We start from the raw sequence: 22172 nt of genomic DNA, 5'->3' as shown, positions 1-22172 counted from the left end.
TAATTACTTTGCTGTCCAGCCAATCCTCTTTTTTTTTTTTGTCCATTATAGGCAGTTCACAGCAGGGACTTTTATACTTGCAAGCCCATTGCAGCTGGGAATGAGGGCATTTTATAACTGGAAAATTACTTGAAAATGGAACACAAGTGGAGAATTCAGGCACTTCGTCTTATCCTATAGATTGCCATAAGGCACAATGGCTATAGACATTGCATTGTGTCTGTGCATACTAAGTGATGCCTTTGGTTTAAAAAGTTTTTCAACTAGAATAAAACTTTTGCATTAGGTTGCAAAATGGGACTAAAATATATGGGAGAAGGTCATGGCGCACATCATTGCTACTGTCCACACCTAAGTTAATGCAGGTGATAAGGAATCCACTATATAGACCAGTTGTAGGTTTAGGCCATTATTGGCTATGGCTTGACGCCAGTTCTGGGAAAGATTCCAGAACTGACTCCTATTAACCCTCTCTGGTATAACTCTGCTGGAATCCGCCTCACCAGCAACTGCCATTAATCTACTTACTAATTAAGCCAATTCATTACTAAAGGGGGAAAATTCCTCTCTTTGGAAAGAAATTTGAAAGAAGTGCCAAACTGTGTAACTGTAATTAAACCAGAGACTACGAGAACAAGGTGTTGATATATAGCAGTTTGTTTAGGGGAATTTAACAGGTTTCTAGGGCAACACTGCTATGGAGATTGGGAAAGAGAGTGGAGATCTGCAAGGCTCTTCTTTCTAGGCATTCAACAATGGCTCGATGCAAGTTACATAGAACAGAAGGACTGCTTACTACCCACTACAATATAGGAAATACCCAAACTAACGTGTAGCAGAAATTTCAATCAGTAAGCTTTTTTATTGAAGCAGAATTCTAGTATTTAATAAAAATACAACAATACAAATAAACAAATAATGTGTCCACAGCATTCTTCTTCTGGGTTGGATGACAGTCAGTCAACCCACTTGCCGTGAGTCCAGACTGTTATATCTATATATTATAGTGATATAGTTATAGATATATATATATATCACTATATGAACACCCAAGACTGTTCTGCATTTATTTTAAAAGCCATATGCAAGCAGGGAAAATCTGACAAACGAGTATTTGAAGGAAATGTAGCAATTCAAAAATAAGATAATATGTTAGCACCAAGTGTGCTAGTATCTGGGTCTCTGAGTCCTAAATTACACTTAGAATGGTCCATATCATGAGATCCTAACAGTTTTCAGGATTTTGGTATGGAGAAAGTCATGAAAGTACATGAAAATCAATATAGGTAGACTAAACCAGACACCATTTCAAGGAGTTTCATTGCATGGCTAGGGTACAGCTTTAGGACTTTAGGGAGAACTACTGAGGCTGCGCTCCTTGAAGGGTTGCATGTATTCCTACAAGAGAATGCTACCTTGTCTATTATACATTAGTGAATAGTAATAGTGAATCATTGAACACAACCTTCATAAGCAGCAGTGACATATTTCTGAAAGCCATGAAAATTCTTGGTACAAACTATTAAACAAATGTTTAATGAGGAGAAGTTTGGGTATCCTTTAACTTGTCTTCTCACAAATCTTACTTGAGGTACTGAGCCTTGGCTGAGCTTCTCTAATCAGTTGAATTTGGATCTCTAAATGAGCAACTAATTTTACCAGGCAAAGAAAATGAAAAAGCACATACATTTTCTTCTATTACACTATACAGAATGTGTCAATAAGTAAGTAAATAAAAGTGATTGTAGCTGTATTAAGCTGCATACACACGTTCAATTTTTGTCGTTGGAAAGGATCTTTCACGATCCTTTCCAACGACAAAGGACTGCACAATGCATGAACGGTGCTGTACATACAGCACCTTTAATGCTCTATGGAGAGAGGAGGGGGAGAGCGACGGAGCGGCACCCTGCTGCGTGCTCTCCCCCTTCCCTTTCATTAGGATCGGTTGTCGTCCATCGTCCGTGGATCCGGCAGGTCGGTCGTCCGGACGATGGACGACACCGACTGTACACACGGCAGATTTTCGCCCGATATCTGGCCGATGACGATTATCGGGCGATAAAAATCTGACGTGTGTACGCAGCTTTAGTGTATTTGCAACAACAACAACAACAACAATAGTGTTATGCATTGTCTGTGATACTTTTGCTCTATCAGGTACATTTTCAGGACCAACATTTGTGGGTTCTACACACTTCTTAATCTAAGTAGTATGAGAGGTTATGAGGCAGTGTTAAATTGGGTAAAAACACTGTCATTTTTCCTATGCCAATTCACCAAGGTTGTTATATTTACTAGTGGCCAACTTCCAGATGCAGAAGACCATTTAAAGTGAGTTCTTGTGTCAGGTGCTGTTGAACGAAGCCAGTCTAAGCTAATCCACTGACTGTCACTTCACAGTACAGTAAAAATGCAGCTTTCCTATGCCTATTGCAGTCCTTTGCAATCTCAGTTGATGGGACCTTACCTAGGGTCCCGTTCTGCCCTAATTTATCTCTGGAGTTGGAGCTTACCAAGGTGAATATCCCCACTGTGCCCTATGGCTCCCACCATCGACCCTCTCATCAATACTTGTCTTGCACAGTGGGGACACAGGAAATTGAGACTTCTGAAAACATAATTTTCTAATGGAACTTGGTGATGGTTCCTTACCATAGCAGCGTTCAGTCCCACAGGAGAGGCATTCACTGTGTTCCTTACAGATATACATACCTGTAACTTATTTTATGTGACAGAGTCACTTTAAGAACTTATTTCAAATTTTTTGCAATGTTCCATAAACAAATTAAAGGAGCATAGTTACTTGATATACACAATTCTTCAATGTTTAATAAAGCGAAAACAAAGAATTACATTTTTAGGCAAAGAAAACAAACTTCAATGTGTTAGATTTTTTCCGACAGGCCTAAAAGTTTTTTCAACCTCGTTGTCTTTGATCATGTCAGAAGGTGGAGGCGGCAGAGGCAGAACTCCTTCCATGTCCTCATCAGTGTCTGACACCACCTGCAATTCTGAAATAACAGACAACAGTTACAAGTTGCTGCCACTGAATAATCCAACTGTCAATCTCGCTGTGCTGGGCTCTGGCGCTTTATCTGATTAGTAAAATCTCTTGTTGTGCCGGCTTTAAGTGGACATGCTCTCTCTGCATGCCTTAGTACCGGCTAAAAGGATTAACGATTTTTACACTGGGCAGAAATAAAAACTGAATAAATGATGGTCTCCTAACTGAAAGTAATCTGTAATAACACTGCTATGATTGTCACTGGTGTCTTGTTAGCGCAAGAAGTATTTGCATGTGAAACAGTCAAAAGTTCTCAATGACTGCATGTGAGGGCTCACTTCTATACAGATAACTAAGCAGGTCTTGGCTTTCAATCTCTTAACAGCAAAAGAAAATTATAAACAACAGCAAATTGTGATTGGTTGTCCATGCAGAACATACTATCACAAGAGCAAGTGCAAACTATCTCACAGACAAAAGTTCTAAGTGATGTAGTACACAGATTTTATTTATTTTATTTGATTTTTTTAATGCTGGAAACAAGTTTATAAACATTAGAAATCTTCTAATTGTAAAATGGCTGACTAGAACAGGCAATGAGTTTATGTGGCTATGTGCAGCCACAATAAACTGACATGAGCTGGTAATATGTATTTATTTCTCTATTTTTAATATTTATTATTATTATTATTCATAAACAGTATTTATATAGCGCCAACAAATTACACAGTGCTGTACATTAAATTGGGGTTGGAACAGACAGACACAGAAAGAGGAGGGGACTCTGCCCAGAAAAGCTTACAATCTAAGAGTTTGGTGAAGTGTCACACAATAGGAGGGGGGATATGGATTAGTAGGTAAGTAGTGAAGGTTTTAAGAGACAGAATAGGGGTAGCCAAGTTTGAAAAGATGGGTTTTGAGTGCTCTTTTAAATGTGCATAAAGTAGAAGCAAACCAAATAGGACAAGGAAGACCATTCCACAGAGTCTGGGCAGCTCTAGAAAATGGACAAATTTGGATTTCCCCTTAATTCTCACTACAATTTTTACTGGGTCAAATAACAAGGAATTATCCCCACACAGTTCATGTAGAACAACCCAACAATTTAAATGATCTGGAGGCTTTTATCCAAGAATAATATGGAGTTGTACCACCTGCGAAAGTCAAGGGCCTCATTCCAAAGCTATCACAAAAGTTTGCATGCAATCATTGATGCATACTGCATGCAAACTTTTGAAAAGGGGCCATTTCAATATTTTTCTTACTGCTATGTTTTGCCTAATGATTGTAAGCCTATGAGCAGAACTTTATATATTGGGGATTTATGAAAACATTGTGAGAGAAGAATGGAGGATGACATCACTGACATCTCCTTTGGGATTTGCTTGACCTACTTGTTTAGTATTGATCTGCAAGACCTAAACTCTGAAGCCAGTGGGTCAGCATATTAGTCTTATTGCTGGGGCTGAAATTCTTCACAGTCAACATGGGCCATGGCCCAGGGTTACCTGAATTGGACAAATGCAAACAGAGATAATATAACTGTTCATGAAATGCTACCGTCTATAATGAAATGTTTTCACTGCTGCTTGTTTGACACTGCCTTCTGTCAGTGTCCTCATTGTTGGTGGCACTTCATACCTCCTTGTGGAGTAGTGCACTGTGTACAGTTCCCAACACCAACAACAAGAACCATACTGTTACCAGAGAATGGCAACAGCTTACATTGCCCTTATCATTAGTAACTGATCTATGTCTCAGGGTGATGAATCTTATATTCATAATGAAAAGCCTTTATCTGGTGCATTGTTTCTTACCCAGGGTTCCCACAGAGTTTGCAAGGGTTTCCTTGAGCAATGGTATCCAAAAAACTGGTACACTTTAAGACATAGATTGGTACCCTGTAAGGCTGACATTCTTCCCAATGGCCAGCAATGTAGGGGGCATTCTTCTGATCACCACACTAATGTACTGTGAGCTGTGGCTATAGTAATTATAGCAGGGGTTCCCTTACCACCTAAAATGTAATTCAAGGGGTTTGCCCATGCTAAAAAGGTATAGAAACATTAGTCTTGAGGAAAGAGGAAATGTACTTACCTCTCTGGCAGCCAGTGCGTCCTACATTTTTTTTCCAGCGTTGAAGCCTCCCCAATGTCTTCGCCATTTGCCACAGGCGGTTTTAGATACCTGTGTGTCCTGCCGCACACCATGATTCTTTCCTACAGTGCCATCGGGACAGACTCACTAGTGATGTAGAAGTTGAAAGAAGGAGTCAAGAAAGGCACCTGACACTTTTGGAAATGAATGATGAATGCTGAAGATGTTGATGTAGGTTGCAGATATTCAACAAAGAGGAGATAGGACACATGGACTGCAAGACAGGCCCCTGCTATTCAAACTGCTCCTTTAAAAACCTTACAGGGTCTCTTTAAACTCTCAAGAAGTTGCATGGGAATTTTAGAGAGACATTGGGAAATACCCTGTCACACAAATGAATGTCTGAACGACCACAGGTTCTCTGGACAATCTTAAAAATGACTCTTTTACCAGATCACTCTTCTTTAGGTTTTTCATCTATATAGGTCAATGTGGTATTTTAAGTTAGGTCAAGGCTTCAGAACTGGCCACTACTTCACACAGATCCTAAAGAACTGGAGCAACTGATTCAAATGGTCACTAAGCAGGCGTAAAAACCTTTGATGAATTCTCTCTGAGCTTGCTTTATTGACTTAGCACTAAGGGACAATAAGCTAGCGTCTAGACATGTCTCTTGTTGTGACCAACAGGAATTGTCCAATAGATGGGGAAGAAAAAAAAGGAGAAAGAAAAATGTTTATATACACAATAAGGTAATACATATATTCATATGACAAGTAAATAAAGAAGCACCAAACAACAGTATTATTGCAGTATGTGAGCACTATTCATGTTATTTATTTTTTCAATTTGCACATATTGTCAATGTTTGTAGACACGTTTTATGCATGCTACAAGGTCACAGCAGTATTAATCCAAGGAAGTAAAACATCCTGTCAATGCCTGAGTGTTGAATTCATATAGATCTCATTGGGACCCTCTTGAGGCTGAAAATGCTTAGGGGTCCTAAAAAAGACTATTGGGAACTGCTGTGAAAGGACAGCCAAGAAACTGCGGCAACAAATCCTAACAAAATTGCCACAGTCATTAGATCAAGGTAATGTGGTAAGGTGTAATGCTGCTTGTACTTCCATTGCTGTGCAAGGTCAGCTTATTCTAAAAGGAAAGGGGCTGCCTTAATGCATTCAAAAAACACTGCACATTGACGTCTGATGGGGACCAAAAGTGTTTGTTTTAGCTTACATTACAAAGCCACTGCCCACTAATGTAACCACCAGAAAACTCATCTTATGAAATGCCACGCAATCCCTTAAGTTCTAACGTTCATACATAAAGACAAACAGATGAAAGAAAAAAGCTGCAGAAGAACAGATGCAACAAAGGATATAAAAGAACATGAAATTAGTATTTTATTTTTTTTAAATGCAAATGATCATAACAAATGTTGTGTAGCAAATTTAATGTAATTCACTTTATTTTAATGTGAATTATATGAATTGTGTGTTGAAACCTCTGCACCAGGAACAAACAAAATTATTTATTTTATATTTCATGATATAATTGCAGAACACATCTCATTCAAAGGCTGTGTTTATAATATAGAAAAGTTATTAAAGTGAACTGAGTGATGCTCAAGAAGTCTAATGACATTTCACAGGTAATGCAATTTGGGATGAAACACTCCCATGTTTTCTGTGCTAACAATGTGAATTTTTGTAAACTACTATAAATTGCAATTGAAAAGCACTAATCTTCCCGTCCCCAGTCATTTTTTATATGGATGAAATGAATGCAGATACTCCCCTTTGGGAGGGGCGACATGACACTTAGCTGGCCTCTTCTAAACAGGTCAGGGACCGTAGGAGGGAGCTCTTTGCTAAAGCGTGTAACCAAATCAAGCCAATGGTTAGCTCTTTTCAATACCACTGGAATGGCCTTCACAATGCTCATTCACATAGCAGCACACTGGCAATGAAAGGATGGTCAAGCTTATATCTAACTCCCTATTCAAAGAACTGGCTTCCAGTAGTCATTTCAAGTCTAACGTTCAAACAGACTTCAACAAACCCTAAAAAAAAGTGAAATTAAACAAATCTAAAATGCACTGATCACAATAAAAGTCAAGAGATTATTAATAATTGGAATCTTGAGAAATTGTGCTCATTATATTGCTGCAAGTGTCTTTGTTTGAATCTCAAGACACAAAGACCCAACAAGCCTGCCCTGGAGATGACCTATTGCTTTCAAGTCGCTTAAGCACATCAGAAATTCCATTGTTAGGGTTGATTAATTGAAACTGATAAGTTACCATGAATAAAGATTGTTTTTCTGTTTAATGTGCTGGGGCTGATTTGGTAAATGCTTATTCATGTAACTATGCAGTGCAGCATATGGACCAAGTGTATTCAGCATTGCAAACATATACAATTTATTATGCTTGTATGGCCACGGCCAAAAGGCCTTTTCTGCCTTTTAATGGTAAAGTGTGAATAAAAAAAAACCCATTTAAAGAGTCACTAGTATTATTACATGGACAACAATGTAGGCTTGACTGTGTCTGCGTCCCCTATGAATAAGGGACAGGGAAAGGGGTGGACAAAACCCTTAAAGTACATGTCAACAAAGAGGCCCTTGTGGATTTTAATACAGCAGACAAAGAAATTTTAAGTCAAGGGGTTCCATGGTTTATTGAGCGAAGATATGTAGGCAAACTCATGTCAAGTGTCAGATTAGTCTGATTAACTCATCGTTTATATGAAAGGAAATATTTAATTTAGGAGAGGGGTGAGTGTTAGGCCACAGATATATTTAATTATACTTTAACTACACTAATGTCTTTGGTCACACTTTGGGTTATTACTGAAGCACAGCTGGAAAGCTGGATTAGACTTCTGAAGAATATAGAGCTTGTGTTTTCTTTTCTGGTTTCTCCTGCAAGTGGACATGAAACGATATAAAATGTATAAAAATACAGCATCCATACTAAGAGGTATATTCATTTATTAGAATATGATTCCAGTTTGTCTACCACAAAGAAGTGTAGAAAGTACAGATGCTAATTTTTTGTGCAGATTTCCCCTAAAGTTGTTCAGTGATCCATTCTATTGTATGTCTAAACAACCAACAGGAATAGAGAGGATGCAGCAGGAAGCCTCTCACCCACCTACATTAAAAAACAGCAATGTTCTGTACAGCCCTCCACTTCTTCTGTCACTGTAAAGGATCATTAATGATTATTTCAAGCAATTATCATTTAGCTTCTGTAGACAGTTTAAGGACAAGTCAGGCAGCCTCACGTAATGAATAAATCCTAAATGAATTTTGCTATTTAAACCAACTTAACACATTTTAGGTTCAGCAAATCAAAAGCTGTGAAAAGTAATACCATTTTTGTTTAGAAAGAAGCCACAGTCCAAATAGAAAAGTATGTTTACTACCAGCATGCTATAGAGAAGGACCAAGCAAGAAGTGATATTCCTCTGCTGGAAACAAACGACTATCGACCGTTCGTCAGATAATTGTTAACAAAAAAAGTGCATAATGACACCGTTGAATGAGGAATGTCGCTGGAAACAAACGACTGTCCCGGCAGATCTGATTGGGCGACAATTATTCTAATACAGTATTTATATACAAAGTCCATAGTCAAGTCACTAACTGTCCCTCAAAGGAGCTCACAATATAACGTCCCTACCATAATCATATGTCATTAATGTAGTCTAAGGTCAATTTTTTTTTAGGGAGAAGCCATTCACTGCATGTTCACTGCATGTTTTTGGGATGTGGGAGGAAACCCACGCAGACACAAGTAGAACCTGCAAACTCCATGCAGATAATGTCCTGGCTGGGAATCAAAGCTGGGACCTAACGCTGCAAAGGCCGGAGTGCTAACCCCTGAGCCACCATGTTCGCTATCTATGGTGTGTACGGTCGTTCAGTTATCATGGATTGTTCTGTGATACACTTTCTCCCGCACGTCACTTCCTGCATCGTTCAAACGATCGTATCTAGCGTGTGTACATTATTGGTGGATTATATTTGAACGATCGTACCGTTTCAGCATGTACAGAATCGTGCACTATACGATTGTTCAAATTATCGTGAATAATCGTTGATTGGTTGTTAATCGTTCATTTTCAGTTATAGCTTTAAAACTACAAATTTTTTAGCAGCTGAAAGAGCTCCACAATGTTTTTGTTCAGTTTTGCTTGTACATATTTAAATAAAGAAGTCCATTGAACTGAATGCAAAGAATATCTTCACCATATGTATAGCAAACACATGTAACAGCATCTAAAATTTTTTTTCACTCTGTTCTTGATTTATTTGCAACACTGAATTATTATTACACAGTATTTATAAAGCTCTGGCATATTATGCAGTGCTGCACAAAGCCCATAGTCATGTCACTAGCTGTCCCTCAAAGGAGTTCACAATGTCCCTACCATAGTCATAGCCAATTAACCTAACTGCATGTTTCTGGAATGTGGGAGGAAACCAGAGTACCCTGGGGAAACCCACACAAACACAGGAGAACCTGCCAACTCCATGCAGATGTTCTGGATGAGATTTGAACCTGGGACCAAGCACTGCAAAGACCAGAATGCCACTGAGCCACCGTGCTTCCCAATCACAGTGGACTGATGAGGAAGGATAGAAAACTTGTCCTATTCCTTACTGTTCCTTCTCTGGTTCTCCAGGTAAAATTAAATAAATAAAAAGAAGAAATAAGGGCTTTGTAGGCTAAAAATATTGCATATATTATTTTTTAATAGTGAGTCACAAAATATTAAATTAAAGTGTTAGATCCAAACCCCATTATTAACGTCATCGGGTATGGACTGCTGAACTATACAGCAATCATCTAGCTTAGGTTTACTGTGGAATGTTTTGTAACCTGACGCGTTTCCCCTTTTGGCTTCCTCAGGGGTATGTATAAGATGTTACTTTGGAGGTTAAGCTGGATAGATAACCATCGGTGAAAATTGCAGTTTTGCATGTCCAGATACATTGAAACAGAGAGTTGGATATTAGAGTTGCTCTAGTTTAGATAGGAACAGAATCAATGGTGAGATTGCAGCAGGCACCAAGGATTAAACATGACTGACAAAGAGGGTTGTGCAGACAGCTTTCACACAGGAATGACAGCCAGAGGATTTCTAGGTAAAACCTTCTACTACCCAACACTTTTACTCATAGGAAGCACTTGAAAGTCATGTCAAGCAGTATTTATAGATCAATGGATCACTCTACCTAGACAGTTGTCCTTCTGTTTCCCCAGTGTAAACAGAAGACTCACATGGAAGCTCCATCTTAAGTGCTTATACAGACAACTTCAGGGCCAACAATGCAACAATATAATTGTCAAGAGCCTTGCAGTCATGCCTACCAGTACCTGAGTTAAAGTTCACTTGGAGATCATTTTTATGTATATTTTATTTCTTGTTATGCTTTGCAAAGCTGAAAGATTATGTTGATAGTGATGCAGGTAGCCAGAGATACCTGGGAGTGTTTTGATCGTGTAACGGAAAGCTTCAAATTTTGGAGGGCTGTTTATCTATGGTCAGTTATCAGCAAAGAACATTTTAAAGTTGTCAAAACTATGGCCACCTTAACATTCCTTCTTTTTCTTGACCTGGCCATCCACCAGATACTGATATGTGGTGCAGCTGAACTCCTATACTAAAGCAGGTGACATAGAAGGACCGCATATAAACACAGTGCAAATGCATTTTTCAACCAGGTCATATATTGTATGCGTCTATCAAATATACCTTTTGAGGGGAGCTCATCTATTATCAGGCATCAGGATAGACTATAATAGCGTGTCCACAAATTGAAATATTTTATACAGATAGAGGTTATTTACTTTAAACTATAGACTCTCTGTCCCAATGATTGGTCAAAACATAGCCATTAGCATTTGAGTGTGTAAGTTATCCCTTCTGATATCAAAGAATTGTAATAAAGATGACATCCAATGAAGGTTGCAGTAGTCATATCTACTGCTCTTCACAAAGTATGGCAGTAGCACCTAAATATATTGGATTTCCCCCCACTGTGGATATACAAAGCTGGAGAAGATTGGGCTGCTTGTGATGGAGAAGTGTCAGGCAGTCTGATTTCCCTGTGTTTTAAAAGATATGAACATTTTTGTAGCTGATAATAGCTTGCATATAGACTCCTTTAACATTTATGGCTAGCAACAGAAATGCCTTCTTCAAGACAAGTATTGTACTGCAGAACCAGTTATCTAGTTAAACTTAAGTCTATGTATTCAAGAGGACCTTTCTCACAGTCCTGTAATTTGGCACTGTTGACACAGGGATCATTAAGACTTGTCTTAATGAGCAGGGAAGACATAAATGCTTAAGATAAAGCTCCAAAGTCACAGCAATCCTTTACCTGCTTGTCAACAAAAGAAAGCTCAAACATAGGTATCTGATGCACAGAAGTCACGCATATTATCCTAACAGATTACATTGTTTTCCCTTTTCTTAGCACATTCCCTCTGATAATATGTGTGAGGCTGGGACAAACTTAGGAAACAGCAGCTGCCCAAAATGCAAGCAAACTTTTATATTTGATCATCTCTTGCAGATATCAGATTTTTTTAAATTTTCAAAATTTTCAAAAAGAGATTTTTAGGGTGGCTGTTAAATTTCACTATAAGCAGGAGTATCTGAAGGTCTGAAATTATGATCTGTCAATTAAGGACTGCAGTGGGTCAGGGTGTTGAGTAGATTGGCTGCATGACAGCTTCATGGAATTATTTGCCTGTCTATAGATATCCCAATGGTGGTTATACAGAGTCCGAACCTGGACCGATCTCAGCAATGATTGTGATGGTCAGGCAACAACATTTTCAAGACAATAATAGAGTGCATTATATGAGACATATGACAATAATAGAGTGCACTTGCATTATAATGTGCAAACAGCTATTTCATCTAGCTGATAAATCTCTGTAAAAGCAGGTGGCAATCCTTTTTTTTAGTAAATTATTTGTGATAATTGTGATTTTCTCCCTAATTTCTTCTAGTGACAACCTGGGTCACTCTATAACAGCAATCATCAACCACATCAGATATGGTCTCATTGTAGCCAGCTTTCTTCACCTTTTTATTGACTCTTGGGCCACATGTTACACTATGTGGGCAACAGGGGACTAAAGCTACATACACACTTCCAATTATTATCGTTGGAAAACGAACGACGAACGTTCATGCACGATATATACGAACGATCGTATAGCACCGATCCTGCACATAGAGTTAACGACACAATCGTTCGTAGATATTGTACACACAATAGATACGATCGTTTGAGCGATAGAGGAACTATGTGCACGACAGGAAAGTGAACGGACGTTCGTTCATCACGCATGCTCTGAACATGGACGATCAACGAACGACCGTACACACGAACGATGTTCAACGATCGTCGTCCAATCCGATCCGTCGGTCCGGTCGTTCGTTTCCAGCGACTTTCCTCGTTCGTCGGCGTCGTTGGTTACTTTTTTACGAACGATTTTTTGCCCAATCGATCGTTCGTCGTTCGATTGGAACGATAAAAATTGGAAGTGTGTACGCACCTTTAGATCATGCTAGACATTAAGCCAAATGCACGTGACAACACCTGGAACTGTCTGTAGTAATGACCTGCAGTTGTTTCAGAGCCCCGCCATAGAATTTCTTTAAACTGGAAAGGTTAATCTACATTTGAAAGAGCAAGAAAAATGTTTCCCAGTAGAAAATTGGAAATAAAGTTGTTTTGCATTCTGTGAAGTATTTGCAACATTTAATATATGCCTCTGGTGATAACTGCCACAGTTGTCAGTGTGTTTGTATCAGCTGAATTTTCCTGTCCTTGAATGGCTGTTGTCATAATCCCCCTGTGTTATTGGTGAATGCATCAATAAAATATATAATAGTTACAGTATCCAGACTGTATAGGTGTAGATTTACAATAAACATTTATATATAGAAGAGAGCTGCAAGGCACATTATTATATAATTATGAAAGCTATATCCGGTGATTAACAGTAGCAAGAGGGAATCCTTGCAGTAAGGTTACTATAATACAAAAGCACATATTCTCATACATAACTCTATTTGCATAATCTCTAGATCCCTGACAATGGCGCTCTCAAAAATCCCTGATGATGCTGCTAACAACAAATCCGAATCATCTGTATTACAGAATGTTATTGTGGGGGCTAATTGCTCAGTGAAGCAAAGAGAATTCATAAATTATTCTGCTCTAGTGCACAGTTGTTCTTTTACAGGGATACACGATATTTATTATTGCAATGTTAATGTATTATGCCAATATATTGACTAAGGTATAGTTACATAATTTAGTGCATTCCAGGAAAACTATCTAACGCGTCAATTTATAGTTAAGTAATATTACAACCAAAAGTGATATTTTAGTTTTGTTTTTTGTTTGAGAGATTCTAATATATCTAATATATTATACTTCTAATATTAATCCAATATTAACTAAAATTCTATTCCAATATTATTTTTAAATCTCTTCAATTTAATAATAAAATAATAAAACCACACATAAATAATAGCAAAAAGAACACTACAGGCTAAATATATGAGGTTTATATAAGACAGGTTTCACCTGCATAATTGAATTAAATTCCTATCATTGACATGTAAACTGTAACACCTGACTGTAATTACATGACAAATATGCATTTTATGGTAATTTATGTTATGAGAAATAATCCATTACAGAATAATCAAAGATTACTCAAATATGCTAATACTACATAAAAAAATATGGCAAAAGGCCAAACAGTAGGGTTAACTTTGTCATAGCCTTCAGACTGCATAAAAAGCACATTGTCATTTCACAACATATATTAAGTGCTAAACTTACCATTCTCTATGTATAAGTCTTGTTCAGGAGAGCCCAGGTGATCTTCAGAATTCATATGCATAGAAGAGCGTGGCTTAGTTCCTATCTGGGGCTATAAATGGTAGTTAGGTTATGTTTCACTCTAATAAATATTAGTCAAGCAATATTGATCATATGTACCTACCAGGGGCATGCTAAGGGGGTTGAAGTTATTCCGTACAGGTAGATCAGGAGGCAGTGATCCCAATGAACCATCTGTCTGTATACAAGGTGAAAACATATTATGTACTATGGATCAATACACTAAAGTTAACATCACACAGAAAGTCACAGTGAGAGATCATTCTACTTTCATAAGTTTATAATACATAGTAAAATGTAATGATGAGCTTTAAGTTAAAGGGTTAGTCCTCTGATATTTACAGTTTTGGTTCATCTTGAAAAATTACCATATTTATAGCATGAAACTATGTATTATGGTACTAGTAGTAGTATGTAAATACCAGGGAACATTCAGTGTGTCAAAGATGCTGGAAATATACTGAGGAGATCCCAACTCTGGTGTTCTTAAGAGATCTAATATCACTTTTGGCTTGACAGACTCTTTAATTCCAGTTTGAAAAACTGCCCTACTTGTATTTCTGTCTACAATTAGTTGGTTAAACTTCCTAATAAATCCCCAAAGTACATTGGATGTTTAAATTTATGCAATTTAAAAATAGATAAAATCTAAATTATTTGATTTTAACTATGGTCCTTGTAACTCACCATACTTAAGCTAGCACTGAAAAGAGCTTGTACCTACCGCTGCAAGAGATTCCCCATAACCAATATAAAACTCAGAATAATATATCACCCCCCTCCCAATAAATAAACATCTCCAAATAAAACCAAAACCAAGTAAACTCCTTCACCAAATTCCAAAATTAATGGCTTTCCCCACACATGTAAAGCAAGACCGGGCAGCATATGTTTTAGGTAAACTAAAAAACCCCCTATTGGGCAGAGCTCTTAAAAAATGGAATAGATAAATGCAGTACATACCATATAACTGACAGACACTTTATGCAGGTTTATTGCCTGGCGATGGAGGGTTTGCCTTAGAAACATCTCATCCTTAATGGCATGAAAGCTTAATGATAAACAAACACAGAAATTTGTATGCACTGCTTAGGTAACAATTTACCGTCAAATTGTAATATCTCAAACACAAAATGATCTCCAAATAACATTTTCATAAATAAATCTGGGCAACTTAAAAATAAGTAAATTAGGATGTTTAAAATAGATAAATAAAATGAAAATGTATTAGAAGTGGTTACTCAGAAAACAGAAGATTAAAATAATTAATATATCCAATTTCAGGCAGCTGAAGTCATATTAATACCACGTGGTTTCCAATAAAAGAATAGCTTTCTACCCATAGGGCTTCTGAATTGGTTGGCGAGGTTGCTCATAACATCAAAAGATCAGTGAACAGGTTTTGGAAGCAGAAAGGGGCAGGGCCAATCTCAACATTTACAGGAATTTGAGATTTGCTTTGATATTCAAGAGCAACTCCTTTGGTACGCAATTTTACTATAGACAACCTCTTCTTACCCACCATTTCATGATATGCTCAATTTGAATTGTGACATATTTATTTTAAAGTGGACCTAAACTCAAACAATGAAGATTTGCTATGGTAAAAATGCGAATTTTGCCTAATCAATGTGTTGCAAATTTTACTTGATATGTAAGGGTTCCTACAGCCTTTATAACTGCAGTGTAAGATCTAAAGCTCTGATGTTTCTGACTGATGGGAGAACTGAACCTCCTAGTCTCAGGAGATTTGGTGATGCCACTTTGATGATGCTGGAACTGAACTGAATGTATCTCCCTACATCTGCTTCAACTTGTGAATTTGTGCTTCCTCCACCTCTCCTGTGTCTTCTTGGAATTTGCCCCATCCGATCCCCACTAGGTGTCAGATGTCTAGTCATCAGAGGGGCAGCTCTGACATAAAGAAGCAAAGTCCTGCCTGTACCTTTACAGGGTAGATCAAAAAATATAAGAAAAGAGTATTACCCCCCCTTTTTCCTTTTTAGGCCATTTTTGGCGCAATAACACTAACATTACAGATACATTTTTATGTAAACCTGCACTTTATGCATACAAGGTTACAGGTTTTATTAGCCTACAACCTGTCCACCCAGCTGCTTGAATTAACCTTCTCCATCTTCCCCACTGCAGCAAAGAAAATTAAAACCCTGTGTATGATCCAAATTGGACAGGTTCAATCTTTTACGCGACTAAAGTGGCATTTGGCTGCATTGTGGGTGAAAGAGAAGAGTTGCATATTCCCCAATACCCTAAAACGTGTTGAGATAAACAAACCCTTAACTGCACTCCAAAGATGTGCCAACTCTAAAAGTAAATCCATATTACCTAGACTGCCCAACTTTTTTGTTTCTGGCACTACCAGACGCCATGGTGGACAGAGGTGACCTTAGACTTTAATGTAGAGTTATACATTATAACATTGGTTGACCACCAACCTTTGGCCATAAGTGGTCTAAAATAATGAATGATAATGTCAAATAAATAGTAAAACCTAAAATTGCTTAATTAAATTAGTAGCCGTTTTTCATAACTTAATTTTTGTAATGTTTATTGTTACATTTACAGGTTGAGATATGTAGAGATAGATTATTTAAAGCAGCGAAAAAAACAGAACCTAAAAAAAGGAGTAAAAACCGGTATTCCAGAAGCGGCATCCTTGAGTTGACACAACCAAACAATGTTTATTAAAGTCAAAGATAGTGAAAGGGAAAATATGACTCAAACGCAAACAGGCAAATCGCAGCCTATGAAATGAGAAGCAGATAAAGGACAAGTACACTCTCTCCCTTATCACACAGCAGCCACAAATCATAAACCTGTCTCTACTTATCTTTCCTCTCTCCTACTAGCTGAGGCCATACCATAAGGATGCAATTGTGGTTAATAAGCAGTCGCATTAGGCCCAAGTGTAATAATGAGTCAGTCATTTCTAATCTGAAAAAGGTCTGGGTGAGATATTAAACAATAATAAAAATGAGGCCTTACATTTAGCCTATTCATCCCTAAGGCAAACAAGTGGTTGTAAGCTTTATAACAATGCCACTTGTGTTGTAGAGCAGGCCCCTCTAGATGGGGGTATGTAGGATCTAATTGTTTGTGGAGCACCCTGGAAAAGCATGATTTGATATTTAACCATCTTTTTTTCTTACAAGTTTTGCTTCCCAATGCTGCACTGGCTCTTCTGCCCTGAAGTGTAGGATGGAAAATAGAGCAAGCAAAATGAACTACATTTGTACATATTGTACACTATTTTCCTTTATTTAGTTATCTTGCTGGCACAAAAACATACACAGATGTTGTGATGCAAAATATGTTGGTGCAATAAAAAAACAAGTTAAAATGATATTTAGTTAGATCTGATCCAGACATGTTTTCTGCTTTGAATTTGCTTACCACCAACCCTCCTTAAAAAACAAAGTGTGTTCCTGCAACCCTCCTTGAAATCTGCCTATGTTCTGTGGCAAAGCCAGCTGGATTGATCTTTTAATTTACTTTTTTATTTTTATGTAAGGTAAAATTATTCTGCTCATCTATGATATCAGAAACCAGCAGAATTATTGGCTTTTGGTTGGCTAGCATTACCATCAGTATAACTCCAGAAGAATCAAATGCTTCGACTCTTGTGGGAGGAACAGTAATGGTGCAGTAAAATAAAAGAGTTTGTGATTGTATAAATTAGTCTGCCCTTTTCTATCTGTGTTCAATATTGTAGGCCTGTAATTCTTAGGAATAACCCCTGGGTATGATAAAGTTTGAAACACAAATCATAAATTTTAATAGAATAAATATTTATAAATAATATTTATAAAAAAATAATGAAATATTATAATAACAATAAATTCAATTTATTAATTTTATTAAAAATTAAAACATTTTTAAAATTTGTCTAAACAAGGGTACAATAATAGATACACTTTTGGATTTATTATTTATTATTTGGATTTATTTTTATGACTTTAAAACTGTGATTTCCCTCCCAGCGTACTGATGCTTCACGCATCACATCGATCCAGCCAAGGCCCCTAGGCCACATTCGGGAATAGTGCCAGGGGGGTTAAGAAATCTATTCCAGGTTTGCTGGATCACTCAGGTTTATTGTTTGAAGTGTATCCTCTTCAGCCTTGGAGAGCTTTAATAAATCGACCCATACAGTAAACCAACCTGGCCTGCATTTTAATAAGGGAGTACCACCCCAGATCACTGGCAACAGATTTTTGAACTTTAAAGCGTTCTGGTAAACTACACTGTGCTTGGGAAAAAGAAAAAATGTAGACATCTAATTTCCAGTTCCTCATATGTTTAAAAAAGCCTTTTAATAAATATTTTTAATCATATATGCACATGTAGGTAGCCATAATAGCTTTAAACATGTATACTGTATTTTTTGCTTGGAAGGTAAAATGAACCTGTCAGTCATTTAAATGAACTTTATGTTTACATGGTGCCTTCTCTTACTTTTATTAGATAGAAAGACTTTATCTACATGCCTCCCTGAAATGACTTTGATATGAGGGACCTAACTTCCATGAATTCAAACCCCACTGGCAGCCATTTCCCATACTAACAAATGTGGGAAGGATAAGAGAATTTCATTTGCCAAGGCTTAGTTCAAATGTCTGAAGTTTCAGGCCCTGTGAATAATACAGCTAGTTTCAGAACGGCACAGAAAGAATCGTGTGGTGTATGCTGTTAGGATTTGCTTTATTATAAAAAGCTAAAAATGGCAGACTGTTAAAACTTAGTTAAAAGGCAGAGGTTAAAACTAGAGACTTAACTAGCTCTCTAAACAAATCAAAATGCTAGTTATACTCACCTCTAGCACTTTCCATATTTCTCACCTCTAGCACTTTCCATATTTCAAACCTCTTCTATATTCCTGTGCTGCAGCTTCCATTTATAGGCTTGGTTTAATAAAGCTCTTCAAGACTGGAGAGGATACACTTTCATCAGTGGAGCTGGGTGATCCAGAAAACCTGGAATGGATCCGGTCCAAAATCAAAAAACATTTGCTAACAAATAGCAAATGACTTCCAGGTTTAATTCCAGAAATTAATTATTGTTACATCAATACTTCTGTTACTAAAGATTTTTTAAAGGTCCCAGGAAGAAACCACAGTGTGTCGTTGAGGCATCCAATACTTCTCTTAGCTTGTAAACTCTTTTGGGCTAAATTCTCTCCTCCTCCTGTGTCATTGTTTGTAGCTTTCTGTCATTTGAAACACTTATTAAATGGTTAGAGCTGTATATTTTGTTGATGCTTTAAAAATAAAGTTTATTAATAATGGTAATAATAATATTAATAATAATAATAATAATAATAATATAAAAATAATAATAATAATGTGTTGAATATAATAAAGACTGATGGAGGTTGCAGTGATGGAACTAAGCACAGGCAGAAAGCACAGGCTGCCAGGGAAGTCATTGTAATATCCCTTCTATTGCAAGAAAATGCTTTTTTGATGTAGTTAGAGAACATACTGGATGCTTTATAACAGGTAAAGACCCACTGCTCAGTCAAGTTTATCAATCTGCTCAGACTGACAAGAATAGTACAGTTTCTAGGTGGCTTGTCTAATCTCTACATAAATTCATTTTTTAATGTTTTGGCAATTTTCCTCTAAGGTGCAAGCTACACTGTCTGACAAAGTTATAACCTGTTTAGGAGGAAACTACAAATTTGTACTACAAACAACATTATAAAGATAAAGGACAGCAAGGAAAATATAATTTATACTTCCAGGTAAGTTCTAGATAGGGAGTTAACACTTTTACTTTAAAATTAGGTAAAAAATAAGAGGGGACCGCAGAAGGACCAAATCTCATACCTTTGTTTGAGAATTTCAAACTTCTTTTCCCATGTTTTATTGAGCCGATCAAGCTCCCTCTGTAATCTAAAATATATAGTTAGTGGCAAATCATAAATGTAAAGGAATCAGAATACTTTCTTTAAGGGGTACATAGGTTTGTACCTCTCTATAGTCTTCAGATCTTCTTCTCTTACGGATAAGAGTTTTTTAATCTGGGCTTGAAGATTTTCCTTATCTGCATTTACATTCTGCAATAAATGTTGAATTTGGATGAATACCACAGGCAACACATTTTCAGGAAACATGACAACAATATGTTAAACATTTCTGCACTTATTACTGCCCCTGTTGAATGCAATAACATATGCCTACCTATTGTCTTCCTAGTCCTGTATTTATTATATTATCTTTCCTACTAACAAGTCTGGCCAAGCATGCATTATTTAGCTAAAGTTACTTATTAGGGCCCTCCGTTTTCTTGTGGTGCATAAGCTTGACACTGTTAGGTCCCTAATAAAATCAAACTGAATGCACTGCACTTCCAGCACTGCAGCCTCCATTAGAGTCCTCAGCTTTTAACAATTTATGTGCCTCATGCCAGTGTCTCCTGTCATACACCATAGTTTCTTTCACCAATGTCACTACTGTGTTCTGTAGGGTCTCAGGAAAGAACTGCTACTGAACGTATTAAATGCTGAAGACTGATAAAGGGTGCAGAGCTGGAACAGAAAGGTGGTAGAAGACATGATCAGCAGAGGTGAGTATACTAAACCACCTATGCAGAGGGGTGTTAAAGTAGTAAATAAAAAGTCTTGTCTTCACTTACCTCTATGTCCAGTTTTGTTGTCCTAGCTTTCTCATTTATTCTCCTCAGCTGCTCAGCTTCTTCCTTCAATTTATTCATCTTCTCTGTTTCTAACATCAGTTGCTCTTTTTGTCTCTGAAGCTCTCCACGCAACTTTACTTCTTGTTCTTGTTGTATGCGGGTTTGCTATAAAATTTCATAAATTTTTCTTTAATTTACATCAACAGTTAAAACAACATGGTAAAATAAATCAAATTTGTAAGATTAAAAACAATAGAAAACAATTACACAAGTACTTCTAAAACTATTTTACATTCCTACAGCAATTTTTAAAATGAAAGTTGAGTATTTCTGTTGTAGCAGAGTGGTGGATACTTTGTGTTGTGAAGAGTACACTCAATTGACTTATTCCAGTGACAAATACTCTCAGTCTACTGATGCACGAGGTGAACAAACTCCCTGCAGGATGAAACTTAATGTTTGTCTTAGAGACTACTAGAGCAGGAGGGAAAAAGATGAGGCGAGGACTGAGTCACTTAACTGAGAAGTGGGAAGATGGTGGGGTTTAGGAAAGACATAGTGGGCCTGATTTATGAAAGCTCTCCAAGACTGGAGAGGATAGGTTATCAAAGGGGGAACCTGGGTGATCCAGCAAACCTGAAATGAATCTGCTCAGAAGACAGAATTGGCCTGATTTATTAAAGCTCTCCAGGGCTGGAGAGTTGACACTTTCATCAGTGAAGCTGGGTGATCCAGCACACCTGGAATTGATTTATTAAAAGTAATTTCTCTATTTCTTGACAAATGTTTTCAATCCTGGACCAGATCCATTCCAGGTTTGCTGAATCACCCAGCTTCACTGATGAAAGTATCACCTCTCCAGCCCAGGAGAGCTGTAATAAATCAGGCCCAATAACTCAACCAATAACTAGCATGGTGAACAACCCTTCCTTAGGGGTATTGTCATATATAGTTACATTGCATATAAATGACAATGAAAAGGTAATAAAAAATAAACTATTTTTAAACCTAAATAAAATTTTTACGTTTTAAAGAATAAGTGGATTCAACAGGAATATTGTTTTAATGTTTAACAAAATAAAAGCTATAGCTAGTATCTGCCAGCAGTTTACATAGATGGGTAATTATCTATAAAATATACCTGTCAGTCATTTAAATAAGTGAACTTTATGTTTACATGGTGCCTAATCTTACTTTTATTAGATAGAAATACTTTATCTACATGCCTCCCTGAAATGACTTTAACTTTGATATTAGGGACCTAACTTCCATGAATTCTGCAACAATTTAACAAATGTGGGGAGGGATAAGAGAATTTCATTTGCCAAAGCTTAGTTCAAATGTCCTAAGATTCAGGCCCTGTGAATAATAAAGCTAGTTTCAGAAGGGCACAGAAAGAATCGTTTAACAAAATGTTTAACAAAATAAAAGCTATAGCTAGTAACTTCCAGTACAG

At 37.1% G+C, this 22172-nt stretch overlaps 1 protein-coding gene across 1 annotated transcript in view; it reads right to left on the bottom strand.

Moving 5' to 3' along the window:
* Positions 1-2802: 2802 nt before the first annotated feature.
* Positions 2803-22172, bottom strand: part of C5H10orf67 (chromosome 5 C10orf67 homolog) — a 74810-nt gene continuing 55440 nt past the window's right edge. Inside the window, exons 10-16 of the mRNA XM_072413465.1 lie at positions 20717-20881; positions 20053-20138; positions 19909-19974; positions 15023-15110; positions 14163-14237; positions 14000-14090; positions 2803-3014 (exon numbers count right to left, since the gene is read on the bottom strand). Coding sequence (XP_072269566.1) covers positions 2881-3014; positions 14000-14090; positions 14163-14237; positions 15023-15110; positions 19909-19974; positions 20053-20138; positions 20717-20881 — 705 coding nt within the window. The 3' untranslated portion in view covers positions 2803-2880. The remainder of the gene's footprint in view (positions 3015-13999; positions 14091-14162; positions 14238-15022; positions 15111-19908; positions 19975-20052; positions 20139-20716; positions 20882-22172) is intronic.

Source organism: Pyxicephalus adspersus, chromosome 5, assembly GCF_032062135.1.
Source record: "Pyxicephalus adspersus chromosome 5, UCB_Pads_2.0, whole genome shotgun sequence".
NCBI classification, from domain to species: domain Eukaryota; kingdom Metazoa; phylum Chordata; class Amphibia; order Anura; family Pyxicephalidae; genus Pyxicephalus; species Pyxicephalus adspersus.
Note: the sequence above shows the minus strand (reverse complement) of the source record. Positions and strands in the feature narration are given on the sequence as shown.